The sequence below is a fragment of the Wasmannia auropunctata genome, unplaced genomic scaffold (genome assembly GCF_000956235.1).
Source record: "Wasmannia auropunctata unplaced genomic scaffold, wasmannia.A_1.0 LD276096.1, whole genome shotgun sequence".
In the NCBI taxonomy this organism is placed as follows: Eukaryota; Metazoa; Arthropoda; class Insecta; order Hymenoptera; family Formicidae; genus Wasmannia; species Wasmannia auropunctata.
Genome location: NW_012086794.1, coordinates 23293 through 37835, shown reverse-complemented (window position 1 = coordinate 37835; position 14543 = coordinate 23293). Strand labels below are relative to the sequence as shown.

The 14543-nt window shown below is 44.1% G+C and overlaps 2 protein-coding genes across 5 annotated transcripts in view; both read left to right on the top strand.

The window, feature by feature from the left end:
• The first annotated feature begins 845 nt into the window (after positions 1-845).
• On the top strand, positions 846-7084 carry LOC105461871 (probable ATP-dependent RNA helicase YTHDC2). 3 transcript variants are annotated; one of them, XM_011708378.1, is made up of 8 exons: positions 846-1084; positions 1549-1761; positions 1842-2035; positions 2189-4274; positions 4356-4742; positions 4826-5076; positions 5169-5506; positions 5597-7084. In XM_011708378.1, exons 2-8 carry the CDS (start codon positions 1568-1570, stop codon positions 5606-5608), a joined length of 3462 nt encoding a protein of 1153 aa, XP_011706680.1. In that variant the 5' UTR covers positions 846-1084; positions 1549-1567; the 3' UTR covers positions 5609-7084. The 3 variants fall into 3 exon arrangements, with proteins under 3 accessions (XP_011706680.1, XP_011706679.1, XP_011706678.1); XM_011708377.1 differs by having other exon boundaries at positions 1517-1761; XM_011708376.1 differs by having other exon boundaries at positions 846-1761.
• A 116-nt stretch (positions 7085-7200) lies between these two features.
• The window catches only part of LOC105461872 (von Willebrand factor A domain-containing protein 8), a 13915-nt gene continuing 6572 nt past the window's right edge, over positions 7201-14543 (top strand). Inside the window, exons 1-5 of one of the 2 annotated variants that reach the window (XM_011708380.1) lie at positions 7201-7896; positions 8069-8243; positions 8348-8428; positions 8555-8964; positions 9077-9241. In XM_011708380.1, coding sequence (XP_011706682.1) covers positions 8135-8243; positions 8348-8428; positions 8555-8964; positions 9077-9241 — 765 coding nt within the window. In that variant the 5' untranslated portion in view covers positions 7201-7896; positions 8069-8134. Of the gene's footprint in view, positions 8244-8347; positions 8429-8554; positions 8965-9076; positions 9242-14543 lie in introns of both variants that reach the window. The other variant, XM_011708379.1, reaches the window with a different exon arrangement.

The following is a 14543-nucleotide window of genomic DNA, read 5'->3' as shown; positions in this document are numbered from 1 at the left end:
ACGTACGTACCGCGCACTGCGATCGAGCTGTCAAACGCGACGTACTTGCGTTGCGCAGGTCGCGCTTGCGCACCGTCGGCGTCGCGACGGAAGCGACGCCCGGCGTCGCCGCTGCGCGCGTGCACCGCGAGGCGGTGCGACGCCAACGAAATTCGACCGGGTGTTCAAACACAGAGATCGGCATTATCGATGTTTTCAGCTTTGATAAGGCCGCGATATGCTGAATTCTATATCGCAAGAGTTGTGCCGTAGATTTAAAGATTATACGTCTACACGGATTATTTACGTGAAATCTACGTGACGTTTACATGGTCTTTTTTGCTACGTAGACAATCTAGACTTGTAAACCACGAAGACTATTGTAAATTATGCATTACTAATATATAGAATATAAAAGAATTAAATTATATAAAGCAGTCTCCACAGTATAGAAATGTCCAAAATGTAGCATGATATTCTCGATGTATTTTGAACATTAATTTAACTACGAGATTAAGATTAAGAATGCAACTATAGAATTTTTCTTACTCAAATGGTAGTTTTTTTTTACATAAACGTTAAATTATATATGTATTTATTAAATGAATAAATATATGGTCCACTGACTGTCTATACATAGATGACACTTTTACAATAGTTTACGTTGTCTACACGTAAACGTAGAATATTATATTTTACGTGCGTGGAGGCACAATCAGCTGTTCTATACCGTTCAGACACTTCGGACTCCGCGCGGGCCGCGGGCAACGTCGATCTCTTATCCGCGGAGCGTCCGCGACAAGCGTGTGCCGCCGCCGAAGTGCAGATGGCGCTGGGGGTCGACTTAAATATCCCTCCGCCGGCCGATCGGTGATCCTGGCGATCACTTCTCGCTTCTCGACCTTCTCCGTGCGGTAGCGCGGTATGGCGCGATACGTTCCCGGCGTTTGCGTTACTCCGTCCCGCCCTCCTCGGACGTATCCCCGATAAATGCGCTCCCGTCCGTCCGTCGCGAGGTGAACGCGAGCGCGATTTCGCCGGAACGAGCGAGTCGTTGTGAGTCGGAGCAAGTTTCATGACCTTCGACGTTTGTTGCTCCAAAACGGTAAGCACGTAGGCCGACAGGCTCATTCCTGCCCTTCTTTGTTTATTTCTCAGAGGGGCGGGGAAGGGGGGAGGTAAACTGCTGGCGATATGCCGTGTGCCTGGCGATCGTCCAATTTTCTCGTGCCTCGGAGCGCGGTGCCTCCGTCGAGAGACCTGTATTTTTTGTGTAAACAGGAAGCTGGCCGAGAATGTGTACGTGCGCGTGTGCATGTGTGTTACGTGCAGTATTGATGTTTTTATGAATAATTTACGGAGAATTTTTTTGTCTCATTTTTTTTTTGCATTCCACAGTTTATATCTATTTTTTTATTTAACACGTAAAAACGCCTGCCTTCGTGTGTTTTGACCTTGTAGACTTCTTAAGATTCTTGCAAAGCATTCTTGTAAGCAATAAAGATTTCGCAAAGTGTGAATTGACGTTAACAATCAGGTGTTGATCCTGCTGTCGGCGTTAATCTGTTGGCGATCTGAGTGATCCGCTATGCCGCGAAGGAGGCAGCAGAGGCATCGCCCCATCGGGGAGGATACCCGAATCGCTGTGAACTTGACTATAAAGAAATTGTTGGACAGTCCGGATCAGAAGGAGCTGGAGTTCCCGTCGTCGTACACGGCGGAGGAGCGGGCGTACATCCACGAACTGGCCAGGGAGCTCGGCCTGAAGTCGAAAAGTCGAGGGTATGCTCGAGCAACATTTTCCTCCGGTCCACCATCTACTCCGCGACACAGACCCGCGTTCTAATCGCTCTATTTTATAGGAAAGGCACAAATCGATTCTTGACGGTGTTCAAGAGAGAGGGTTCGACGATAGTCCAAGCCGACGCTGTGATAAAACTGCAGAAACCGTCGAAGCAGAGTATATACAGTTTGATGCAGACCTTCCCATTGAATCACAAGGAATGCCAAGACCTGCTTCCTCCGATTGAGAGGGAGCGTCCTCTCAATAATGATGGTACGCAAAATTGAGATCGGTCAATCATTACTTCAATAATTTTTTGATATCTGTATTTAAACTTACAGAATGCGTCACACACAATTATTAATCTGTACTAAATATCTGAGCAAATTTAGCTTTTTTCATAGGAGACATTTTTTACTGTTGCAGTAAATACGAACACTAAGGCGATGGGTAGATTGAACAACAGTATACCGCAAGTACCTCAGTTGAAAACCAATTTCGATGTACTGCACTTTCGCAAATCCCTGCCAATTTTTAACGCGAGGGAGGAAATTCTCAGTGCGCTGAGCAATCATCAGGTGGTCATAATCGCGGGTGAAACGGGTTGCGGCAAAACCACGCAGGTGCCGCAGTATATCTTGGAGCACTATCAGCAGAAGCATCAACCGTGTAGGATCATTTGCACGCAGCCCAGGCGCTTGTCGGCGGTGTCTGTGGCCGAGCGAGTGGCATTCGAGAGGGACGAGAAGATCGGTCAGACTTTTGGGTATCAAATAAGATTGGAGAGCAGAGTGGCTCCTAAAACTCTCTTAACGTACTGCACGAATGGAGTGCTGCTTAGGACCTTGATGGGCGGTGACTCCGCCTTGACTACGCTCACGCACATCATTGTTGACGAAGTTCACGAACGAGACAGATTCTGTGACTTCCTTTTAATAGCGTTAAAGGACGCGTTGGTTAAATATCGTTCCTTGAAGCTGATACTTATGAGCGCCACGATGGACACTACTATCTTTACTAAGTATTTTAATAAGTGCGTCGTCATCAACGTTCCCGGCCGATCATTCGACGTGGACGTATACTTTTTGGAGGATATTTTGAAGATGACCGGTTACATGACGAAGGAAATGCTTGCGAAGAAGAAGGAGTTTCTAAAGTGGAAAGACAAGCAGAAGACTTTGGAGTCTTGGAAGCAATACAAGCCCCAGCATTCGAATAGGAGTACCAAGAACGAGAAGAGTTTATTGCCCGCTCCAATTTTAGCCCAGCAGAGCGATCCTATACCGGAGAAGGTTAAGCTGGAGTCCTGGCTGATAGAAGAAATGGACAAAAGTATTTTCGACGCGTGGGTGAACGGCAGAGAGGATAATTTCGCGCAACTCTTACATTTCATATTGTCTGAAAATGTTTCAGTGGATTACCAGCATTCAGAGACTTTTATAACACCGTTGATGGCCGCCGCGGCAAGAGGTTGCATAAACACGTGCGAGCAACTTCTGAATCTAGGCGCGAATCTCAACTTGAGATCCGCCAACGATTGGACCGCGTTAGACTGGGCGAAGAGCAGGAATCATACCGAGTGTGCCGAGCTGATCGAAGCTTACATGAAGACTTACGACTGCGCGGTACCGAGTAACGAACTGGCGCACGTTGCGGACGCGTCACTCTCCGAAGAAGATAAACTGTTGCTCGACATATACCATCATACGTTCAACGACGATAATATCGATTACGATCTACTGTTGGAACTGGTCTTTTACATCCATATAAAAATGCCTGCCGGCTCTATTTTGATATTCTTACCGGGCTACGACGACATAGTTACGATGAAGGAGAAGATAAACGCGGATGACAAGAAGATGAATCAGGGTTTACGCTACAATTTGTACGTTCTCCACTCGAACATGCAGACGTGCGATCAGAAGAAGGTGTTCAAGCCCAGTCCTCAGGGCACGCGAAAGATTATCCTTTCCACGAACATAGCGGAGACCAGCATTACGATCGACGATGTTGTGTACGTCATTGATTCCGGCAAGGTTAAAGAGAAGTCTTTCGATGCTATATCAAGCGTGTGCACATTGACATCCAACTGGATATCTCAGGCTTGCGCGAAGCAACGGAAAGGCAGAGCGGGCAGATGTAAACGAGGAATCTGTTATCGCCTGTTCTCCTCCATTCGATACGACAACATGCAGTCTTACCAAACGCCCGAGATTCTGCGATTACCGCTGCAAGAGCTCTGCTTGTACACGAAGCATTTAACGTCGGGAAACACACCTATAGCCGAATTTCTGGATAAAGCTCTGGAGCCGCCGTCTAACATAGTGACCAGGAACGCAGTACAATTGTTAAAGACAATCGACGCGTTAGATCCGTGGGAAGATCTCACTGAATTAGGGAGTCATTTACTAGATTTGCCAATTGAGCCAAGACTCGGGAAGATGTTGTTATACGCCGTCGTCTTGAAATGTTTGGATCCCATTTTAACGATCGTTTGTAGCTTAGCATACAAGTGGGTATATATTTTAATACATAATACTTATAAATTACTACTTACATTTATTCTCTCTTAATTGCATACAAATCATTGTAGGGATCCCTTTATATTACCGTCACAACCGTCGCAAAAGAGAGCTTTGACCGCGGCGCGAAAGAAATTTGCCACCGGAACGTTCTCGGATCACATGGTGGTCCTGCGAGCGTTCCAAGGCTGGCAGAACGCCAGAGCGACCGGCAAGGAGCGTGCCTTTTGCGAGAAGAATTTCATCTCCGCTCCCGTGATGGAGATGGTGGTCGGAATGCGTACGCAGCTTCTCGGCCAACTGCGCGCGTCCGGCTTCGTCAGGGCCAGAAGCCCCGGGGACATTCGGGACTTAAATTCGAATTCGGAAAATTGGGCGGTCGTGAAGGCAGCTCTGACCGCGGGCTTGTATCCCAACTTGATTCGAGTCGATCGGGAGCACATGCAGCTACGAACACAGTATGTACAATTATTACACCCTCAAGAAAAGTTTGGATAATTTGTGGACACTGTACTGCATGGCTGCTGATACTTTGTTACAGAAAAGAGGTCAAGGTGTTCTTCCATCCCTCGTCGACTTTGAGAGATTATCCGAAGTCTTCGAGGATGACGTCCGCGCAAACGCATGCAACCAACGTGCAAACCTTGCCGTGCGATTGGCTGCTTTACGAGGAGATGAGCCGTACGGGACGTTTCTGCCACGTGAAAGTCGTTACAGTCGTGAATCCATTAACTGTAGCGTTATTTAGTGGACCAGCTAGATTACCAATGGATGTAATCTACGAGGCTGAGGGTAAGCAACACTTCACGTATCGTGCACGCTGCATTTTCTTTTTGTAACGTAAAACATATTTGTATAAAAATATTCCTACTGTGTGTTTGCAGCTGTTCCGGAAAGTGAATCGGATTCGGAGGTTGACGAGTCCCACGAAGGAACTATTTTTAAGCTTGACGATTGGGTGGTGTTCAAGCTTGATCCTGAAACGGCTCAACTGTTCTTAAATTTACGGCAGAAGTGGAACGCCTTGTTCCTCAGGCGCATGAAGGCACCGAACAAGGCAATGTCGGCGTTAGACGAGAAAGTCATTAACACTTTGGTGACTGTGATCACGAATGAGGAACAGGCGTGCGGCCTCCAGCAGCCCGCTGGCATCGGTCAACGTCCGCGTCCGTTAATCGTCGATTATTATCCTGCAAATGTTAGAAGAGACGATTATCCGGAAGTAAGTCCACAACACTTGTAAATAATATCACTCATACGCATAATGTAGTATTTGCTCAAACGAGTATTAATGTGGTATATGCATTTTTAGAGATATTTCTAAACAAGAAGAGGAAATGTAGTCTATTGTGTACAATTTGCGGTCTGCGTTCTTTTGGTCGTTAATTTCAATGACCGATCACTGTATTTATAATGCTGTAGCTAAAAGACTTTTGTTGATAGCGAATATTTATAAAAGATATATGGCGTTGTATCTATGGGTATTAGAATGTATAATATTTATATGACACACTCGTACATTCAGTATTGAATAATAAAATAGAAAAATAGGGCTAATGGGAGCAATAGCGCGGTAAATAAAGTGCAGATAGTCTTAATATTTGTGTTAAAAGATTCTTAATCGAATATTTGTTAATCCATGGATGTTTCGATTCAATTTTTCTTCAGCAATTGATGGAAGATTAGTCTTGACGTTTAAGGAGTAAAGAGTGAGTGTACTTCTTTAAAATATAAACTTGCTCTCAATGTAAAATTGTATCGGTAAATATTGAATGCACGAGTGTTTCATATAAATATTATACATTCTAATTTGCAGTATTGATTAAAGACTGTTCTGACATAATAAGTTTTTGAATAATACTCATATAACACTTGTGATCCTCTTTGCAGAGCGTTCGTTAGAGTAGTGACGTTTGTTTAAGTTTTACTATGATATTTTAACTTTTACCTCTAGGAGAATAAATAGGAGGATATCTCTTTTATTCTTTAGTACTAAAGTACCGAAGAATACAAATATTAGATTGATGTGATATCGTTATCAACATCGAGATATATATATATGTATATGTATATATATTTCCACGGGTCCGTTCCATGAGAGTAAAATTACGGACGTAAAATTGTCATTCAACGATTATACGTAATTCCGAAGCAGTCGGTAACGTACTTTAATCTGGCTCCCTCCTCTTCCTCTGAATCCAAAAATATGTAAATAGGCCTTAAACCTGTGTATCTTATAAAGATATGTGATATATCATAGGTACTAAACTCTAACTTAACTACTTTTTGTACTATGTATAATGTATGTCGTATCGAATGCTCTCTCGGTAGCTATAGTACACATTAAGTAGGCAGCTACATAGCGAGGCAGAGAGTGTGCGGAATGATTCGTTATTACTATGCGCTATAGCATAGCATTTTCTTGCAATATTCTATATAGAAGTTTTGATTATTGTTTAAAAAACTGAAGCGATTCTCCCTCTTTTGTACATGTGTGACATGTGCAAACGAATTTGTGTACACTTACTATTGGCGGCTACTGAACCCGCTTGCTTTATATATTCAATCAGCATCATAATTAAAATCTGACCTTTTAATACGTATACTTCGATAAAGGAGCGCATGTTTCTACAAAACATTAGTAAACGTTTTATTTCATTTTGATGATTTGGTGACTTTAATAGCGTTATAATTTTTACACGGCTAAGTAAACACGAACCGTAAAGCTTTAGACAGCACCACAGAACGAGCTTTAAGCGAATTGTAATACTGGTCAATGTGATAACTTATAAAAGCTAGCCAGAAAAAAAAATAAAAAGGATATATTAATGTGCAAAAATGGAAATCTCATTTTTATTTGCGAATCTTCATGACGAGTATGATTCGACAATTGGACTTTGATCTCTGCTCTATGCCACACAATATACACGGTGATTATTTATACGTTCATGTCTTAGGCTATCCAAAGTTCAAAATGAAAAAGAATATTATGTAAACGTAAGTCGTTTGGATTTTATTTTATGGTTACAATTTAGAAAGCCTAAAGAATTTTTTTTTTTGTAATTTTCTTTTCTTTGAACTTTGTATTTACTTCCTGAAATATCGACACGCAATTAAGAGAATCATCCTGTATACGTGCGACACGCAGAATCATTGCGTCATGAAATAAAACTCGAATTCCGTCTATTATAGTACCAATAATGTACATTTCCATTGCGATTACGCGGAAAAAAAGCTGCGTATCAAGTTGTTTTGAAGTTTCGACAATCTACGAGCGTCGCCAATATCAAATTCCATAAATAAAATATATGGTACGTGACGTATTTACGGCTTTTCTCCGCACACGTGATTCATAGTGTTGCGCTGAAATCATTTACCTCAGTTATTTTATTAATAATAAAAAGCATAAGAAACGTGAGTTATATATAAAGAAAGAAAAAAGCGTATCAAAGTCAGCGTCGCGCACACGCGTGTGACGCACGTGTTGCGCCAGATCGCACTGTCATTCATGCAATCTGCCCACGTGATCCGTCGGTGTCGACGAATCTTGGTTATGTCTTTAAACGTTCCGACGACCGTGACGTCCTGACGTCCGTCCAAGTGGCCGAGTGGGTACGATACAATTAAGCTCCTCTCTTGCGTTTAAAGCGTATAAAAAAAAAACAGCTGGAGATTTAAAACCGACGGTTTTTTTCGAGTCTGTCATAATTTCGGAGCACGTTGCGGCGCCTCGTGTACGCGTGAGACGTGCTCGTCATTTGTTCCATTTAAATCGCGTTTGCAGATTCGCCACCGCGAATCGCCGATAGCATGTTTTTTAAGAGGATCTGAGACGCCGCGCCGCTTCGAGATGTTATCCGTCCTCCGGAATTCTCGCCGTCTGTCACCGGCGGGTCGAATTTTGGAGCGATCCGCCGGGTTTCGGCCTAACCTGTCGTCGCTCGTACGCTGCAAATCAGGTGAGCTGACGACTAACTTTACCCGACGATTCACTACTGTATATTATTCCTTTTTTCGACAATGCGTGTTAGATTAATTATTTAACACTTGTTTTCCTTTCCAGAAAACGTAGTCGTCACTATCGCCGACGTGTCGAAAGAAGTGAGGCCAGCTAGCAGTCCGGAGTACGTCCCAAGAAAATACTGTTAGTATTATTATTACATGTATTACATATGTATTACATCTCGCTGCCTACAACTCATAAAGTTGCAGTCATCTGGTTAAAGGCTGTACATTTAACGCGTGGCTGTTTTATTTTTTTTTCCAACAGTATTAAGTACCCACTCTCAGGAGACGTTGCGGCACCTGAAATGGATGCTGCAGAAGGACGTTTTGCGACAAGACATGTTTCTGATGGGCGGACCGGGTATGCGGAGGCGCGAGCTGGCGCTCGCCTTCCTGGAGCTGACGGGACGGGAATTGGAGTTCATCGCGCTCACTCGCGACACGACGGAGGCGGACTTGAAGCAGAGGCGAGAGATCAAAAGCGGCACCGCGTACTATCACGATCAGAGCGCGGTGAGGGCCGCGACCAACGGGCGAGTTCTCCTGATCGAGGGTGTGGAGAAGGCGGAGCGGAATGTGTTGCCCGTGTTGAACAATTTATTGGAGAATCGCGAAATGCATTTGGAGGACGGTAGATTTCTTATTCCGGCGTCCCGCTACGACAAATTACTGAAGGTACGAAATCTGCCTGCGATTCACGCAGATGCTTCGTTGTCTCTCCATGAAACTTATACACTGCGCTCAAGCCTTAATTCTCTGTAAATAATGTGGAAATTTTTATTTGCAGACGCACACTCAGGCGGAGTTGGACAAGTGGCGTCTCGTGCGGGTCAGCGAAGATTTTATAGTAATTGCCCTGGGTTTACCGTCACCGCGATATCCTGGCCATCCGTTGGACCCCCCTCTCAGATCTAGATTTCAGGCACGTCACATTCCACCGCCGACGTTCGAGGTAAGTATATGCTGTATACCCGGTGTGCGCGTGTCTTTAAAAAGATTAATGGGATCGGCCGGGGAGCAATTAACCAAATAGATTCCGCGTGTCGTTCCGCGTCAAAATGTTAAACGTTACGCGGAGCGTTACCTTTTCCAGGAGTATATATATCGCGCGCGGAGTCGAGGTAACATTCAGGAAAGTCATTAAACAAGTTTCTGATTGTATAGCGATGCGGCTTCATCAAAACTTTGTCGTGGAAATTCGCGATCGTATTCGTACGATTTTGCTTGGCTCATTATTAAAATTGCTCTCCTCTCCCCCCTCCATCCTCCTCCTCGACAATTAAGGGACACGAGCCTGATTTATGTCTCAATTATGCTCTCGGTCGTTCGACTGTCAGATGTAACTGTTATAAAAGTACACGGAGGAAGTGCAACAATTTGTGATAATTCTTCGAGGGAACGTCGTAATGTAAAACTATCCGCTCTCTTCTCGCGCGTCTTCGAAGGAGAGACGGTCGCGCGCGCGCGCGGGTATAACTCGCGGAAAACTTTCGTCTCTGATTTATGGGGCCGGGAGTGGCGTACCATTAGGCATGGGGGTGCGGAGGTCGCACGAAACCCCTCCGCTAGGCGGAGGTCCCATCCCTTCCTTCCGGTCCTCTCGTTCGCATATAAACGCGGGCTCGTGGCTGCGCCATGGTCACAGGCATCGCGCGGCTCGGATCGCGTGTCCCAAGCAGTCGAAACTCTACCTGTCCTCCCGTGCACGCCCGCGAGTCGATACGTCGGGATTCGAACGAGCTTCACGTATTAAAGGAGGAAACGCGAAAGCCTCCGCCGCGTCGGTTCTCCAAGTCCCGGGGCACGGGTTCGACAGCGCGGTCAATCGCGACGTCACGAATGTAATTAGATTACACCTCCTGTTCCGCGCTAGAAATTTTTCGCGAGACGGTGCTGTGACAACGTCATCCGCGTATCGTTTAGTATTTATTAAAGTAAAGGATATTGAAGGGATGTCAGCCGTCAGGCGTTGATTTGTCTTTTTTTTTTACCATCGCTAGTTTACATTCCGTGTTAAATAAATGATTTATTTAAAACATTTATTAAATTCTTTAATCTAACGTTATTTATTTATTGCGCAGTGTTGGGATGTAATATTGAATCCTGATATAAAATTGATTGAACGCAAAGTTTTTTTTATCGGGACCTTGAAACGCGATAATCGCCGCACGAGATAATTTATTAATATCCCTGCGCACACCGTTATCGCGTTATGCCGGCTATATGGGCATCATCGGAGAGGCCTTTATTCGTCCGAACTGTCTGGGTGGACGGTATGCGTCACGCTGTCCTGTCACCCGACGATCCCGTCGTTAATCCGCGACTACGTCGGCATCCGCGAGCGTCCGTGGAGAAGAGTTTTCCCGCGAAGCACCAGCAGGTCGAGGCGCGACTAGATCGCCTGAGCAACTGCTTCATGAATCTGCACATGGTAGTGGAGAAGAATTTCCCGGACAGCAAGATCCCGCCGAGGATCGTGCGCAGGCAATCGGCTCCGCCCTGCACGAGGATGTGCAGCGAGAAAACCGGGGGCCTCCTGGAGATTTACGTGAAGGACGTCGAGAAATTGGACGAGGACTGCGAGAATTATCAAACGTTAGAAAATGAAGAGGCGACGTTTTCGACGAGCGAGAGCTTCGATTACAGTAGCAGCGTCGGGCAATCGTTGGGCTTGCAGCGTGATCACGCGTTCTCCGCTATGATGGAGTGCAAGCAAGCCGACAGACCGTCGGACGCGCACTGGAATCCGTTGTCCGAGAGGGTGTTACAGTGGCTCGATCTCTCCGGTAGGGCGCACGATTACGAGCCCGAGACCGGGTCGGAAGAGAATTCGAGAGTCCGAGACGATCGGCGATGGAGTGCCGCCAGACGAAGAAGGCATTTCTCGCAGACGCGCGAGGGTACGGCGTTCGCGGAGAGAGAGCGCGTGGTCGTGCAGAATTACAAGCTGCAGAAGAATTTTAAGTTGGAGTGCGAGACGAAGTTCGCGCGGAAGCGGTTATCTACGGTGAAAGATAAGACGGAGGAGGACGGGACTCGGAGGGACGAGAACGTCGGCTCGAAGGAGCGAGCTCCGATCGCGGCGGAGGACGATTTGAGAATCGCGGCGGAAAACGAAGTTAACGAAGATGAATCGCGGAACGATCGGTGGTCCCCGTCCGGCCGTCTGCAGCTGCACATCGTTATGCCGAGCTTCAGTTCCGTGGAGAAACGGGCCTCCTCGCTGGAATCCGTGGCCTGCGATTGAATGATAAGACCATTGGTCATACGCGCCTTTTCTCATTTTTGTGTGTCATCATTCCCCAGCTGCATCTGACATTCTTTTTACCGTTCTCAACGCGTTGTGAGTTTTTATTTGCCAGCGCGAGAGGGAAAAGAAACGAATTTATGATAAATGATACTTAATAAACAATTTATATGCCCATTTTTTAAAATGACTGTGCAATTCTTATTTACAAAGGCTTCATGTATTTTATGAAGTTTTCGAGACAGGAAACGGTAGTAGTCTCGCCGTAATGAGCGTTTTTGACGGATACTGTTGAAAGGTAAGGTATTTATTAAGTTAATTATGGATGCAAACTTATTTCTATGAATTTCTATAAATAAGTTTGATTAAATAACTATTATATATACATTCACAGTTTTTAAATGCACAAAAGCGTTTGATATATTCAAAACTTTCGAATCATTTTATTCATTACAGACTTATTATGAGAAGAAAACTTAAATAATCCTATTACTGAATTTTTTTATTATTTAACATTTAATAAGCTATTTAATAAAATTGACACGCAGAACATTATTCTCTTTCGGTTTAACTATACTGTGTTTTGCGATGCATCTCGACATTCTGCGACAGATAGCGTTTTCGTTGAGAGTTAATCCGGAGCCGTGTCGCAAACCCGTTATTGTCCGTCGAGAGAATTGGAGTCGACGGAGACATCGCCTTGTTTTACGTCGGTCGGAAACTGAATAGAACTCAGTTAATAATAAACTCATGGAAAAGATCATTTAAAACTTCAAAATAATTACACGGCATGGAGTATTTAAACCATTTCTCGTGAAACGAATATTATCCGTCACGAAGCGTATTGTACATATATTACTTGCCCGTAGAAATTGCTGTCACGCGCAGAAACGAACCCAGAGACACATATGCTTGATAATTTATAGATGTATTTAAATAAAGACGTAATAATGACATATAATTTAAATGAAGTCATATAACTAAAATTATAATATTACGATTTTCTCATGAATTAAAGCTTTTTTTTTAAACTAAAAGTTTTCTTAAAAACTTTCTTAAAAAGATTTAAAAATCTTTTTAAGAATTGTAAAAATTTTTTAAGTAGAATATTTATTCCTCATAGATATAAAGTTACAAATACATATTATAATTACTCTAATCATTTATTTTCAATCATAAGAAGAATGCGGCTTTATCTTTTCGTTCTATTTTGCTTTAAACAGAAATACGAAGAATTATATATTTTTATGCGTTTACCAAATTTTATTTTTAGAATTATATATGTGTCATATTATTCGGATTAGATCGAAGTTAGCCTTGCGCATTTTATATGGATTATCCTATATTGCTCGTGACTTCGTTGACTTATATGCCACCTCTGCAAAATTGCTGGCAGTCGCTACAATGGCGAAAGAAAATAATAGAGCGGCGTGTTTAGGAATCGCGCAAGACAGCTCTATATAATATGCCCGGCTATCTATTTTCGGAGTAATAAAACTTGGTAGAGAAATAGGGGTGCGCGCGGAAATACATATTCTATTTTCCACATATATACACGGTATCATCGTTTAATAATCAATCATCGCGAAAGTCGGCGTATTAAAATAGAAGTTTGACTTTACAGCTGATGGATGTCCTTCGGAAAAATATTGCCGTAATTTAAGTCTACCGTGACCCGTTCGCGATTATTATTACGAGTTGCAGCTGCGTGAATACTTGATCTTACACAGCAATATTTATGATAACTAGATTCGGTCGCCATTTCCTAAATATACACCAAAGTTACATTATTACAGTTCTGCTAAAGTGAAGCTCTAAAAGCTGCAAAGATATCATTGTTGGAATAATGACGGTCTTTTATCCGATATACGATATTCTTGATCTCCGACGCGAGAGTGCATTGAACTATGGAAATTGCTGGAAATGGGGAATCGCGTGTTTGCGAAATAGCCAGTTAACGTCCTGATAGCCCGGTGACACATCTCTGAAAGAAGACCGCGAACTTTTCCGAGCTCGCTTCACGTTAAGCTTAAGTAATTTAATCGCGACTCCGATGTCGCGCGCACGGGGGTCGGTCGCCGATTATTTACTGTTTGTCCGTGGCGAAATTGGCGCAATATGCGTTTGATAACGTAACTGGGAGAATTGCGGCAGCGGGAAGCCGCCGACGTGCGTAATAATCGAACGTGGTGTCGACGGAGTTATGGAGCCGTTCGCGGGTAAAATTGATTCTCCGTTTCTTCTATTTTCGCAGCGGATACCGGGGACGAGTCACGAAAACCACATTTCCACCAACGCCGCAATTACGGGCCGATCGAGGGCTCGAGATTATAATCCGGGCCGAATTGAAAGTTTTCGATGGAAATTCCGAGGGGTAGGCGGATATCTCTCGCGGCTTCCGTGCCGAGTGGTAGTTATTCACTCTCGGTGCTCGGGGCGCGCAACGTTGGAAAGCTCTCGGTGTTAATCACTCTCGCGGAAAGGAGGACCCGTTTCGTACCGAATCGCGGTATATAACATTCCTCACGTGCACGTTTCCGCCGATTCCTCTCCGTCTCCCTCCCCGTCTCACTTCCTCGCCCACGAATGCGCCAAGCTATGCCGACGAAGGCGGAGAAGTAATGGGAAGATTACTTCGCACCGAATTCGAGTAGTTCAACGCACCGCAGATAGACCGTTAAGTAACGTTAAATATATTACGCCCTATAACAGTACTGCAAACTTTTCCGAGTTCGAGAACTTTCGTCGGCCGAGTGACTGCCGCAATGCTCGAGCGCGAAATGTTATCAGGCTGTTATCAGTTTTCGAGCGTAATTATATTAAGCATAAGTTTCTTTACGCTTGCTTAATAAACTCAATCGCTTCTTTTGCTCGTTAAATATACTAGCATCGTTATATTCGTTCGACATTATTAATATTTTCTGTAGAAAATACAGAGCTTAGAATGCCTTAGATAATTTAATTAAATTTTAATTTTTCGGGGGGGAGATCGGAAGAGCACACGTCT

What these genes read in the sequence shown, in the direction of transcription:
- LOC105461871 (XM_011708378.1), top strand. Translation starts at nt 1,568, where the DNA reads ATGCCGCGAAGGAGGCAGCAGAGGCATCGCCCCATCGGGGAGGATACC. An exon ending in CACATGCAGCTACGAACACA is followed by an intron (nt 4,743 to 4,825) that starts GTATGTACAATT and finishes ACTTTGTTACAG; the next exon opens with AAAAGAGGTCAAGGTGTTCT. An exon ending in TGTAATCTACGAGGCTGAGG is followed by an intron (nt 5,077 to 5,168) that starts GTAAGCAACACT and finishes GTGTGTTTGCAG; the next exon opens with CTGTTCCGGAAAGTGAATCG.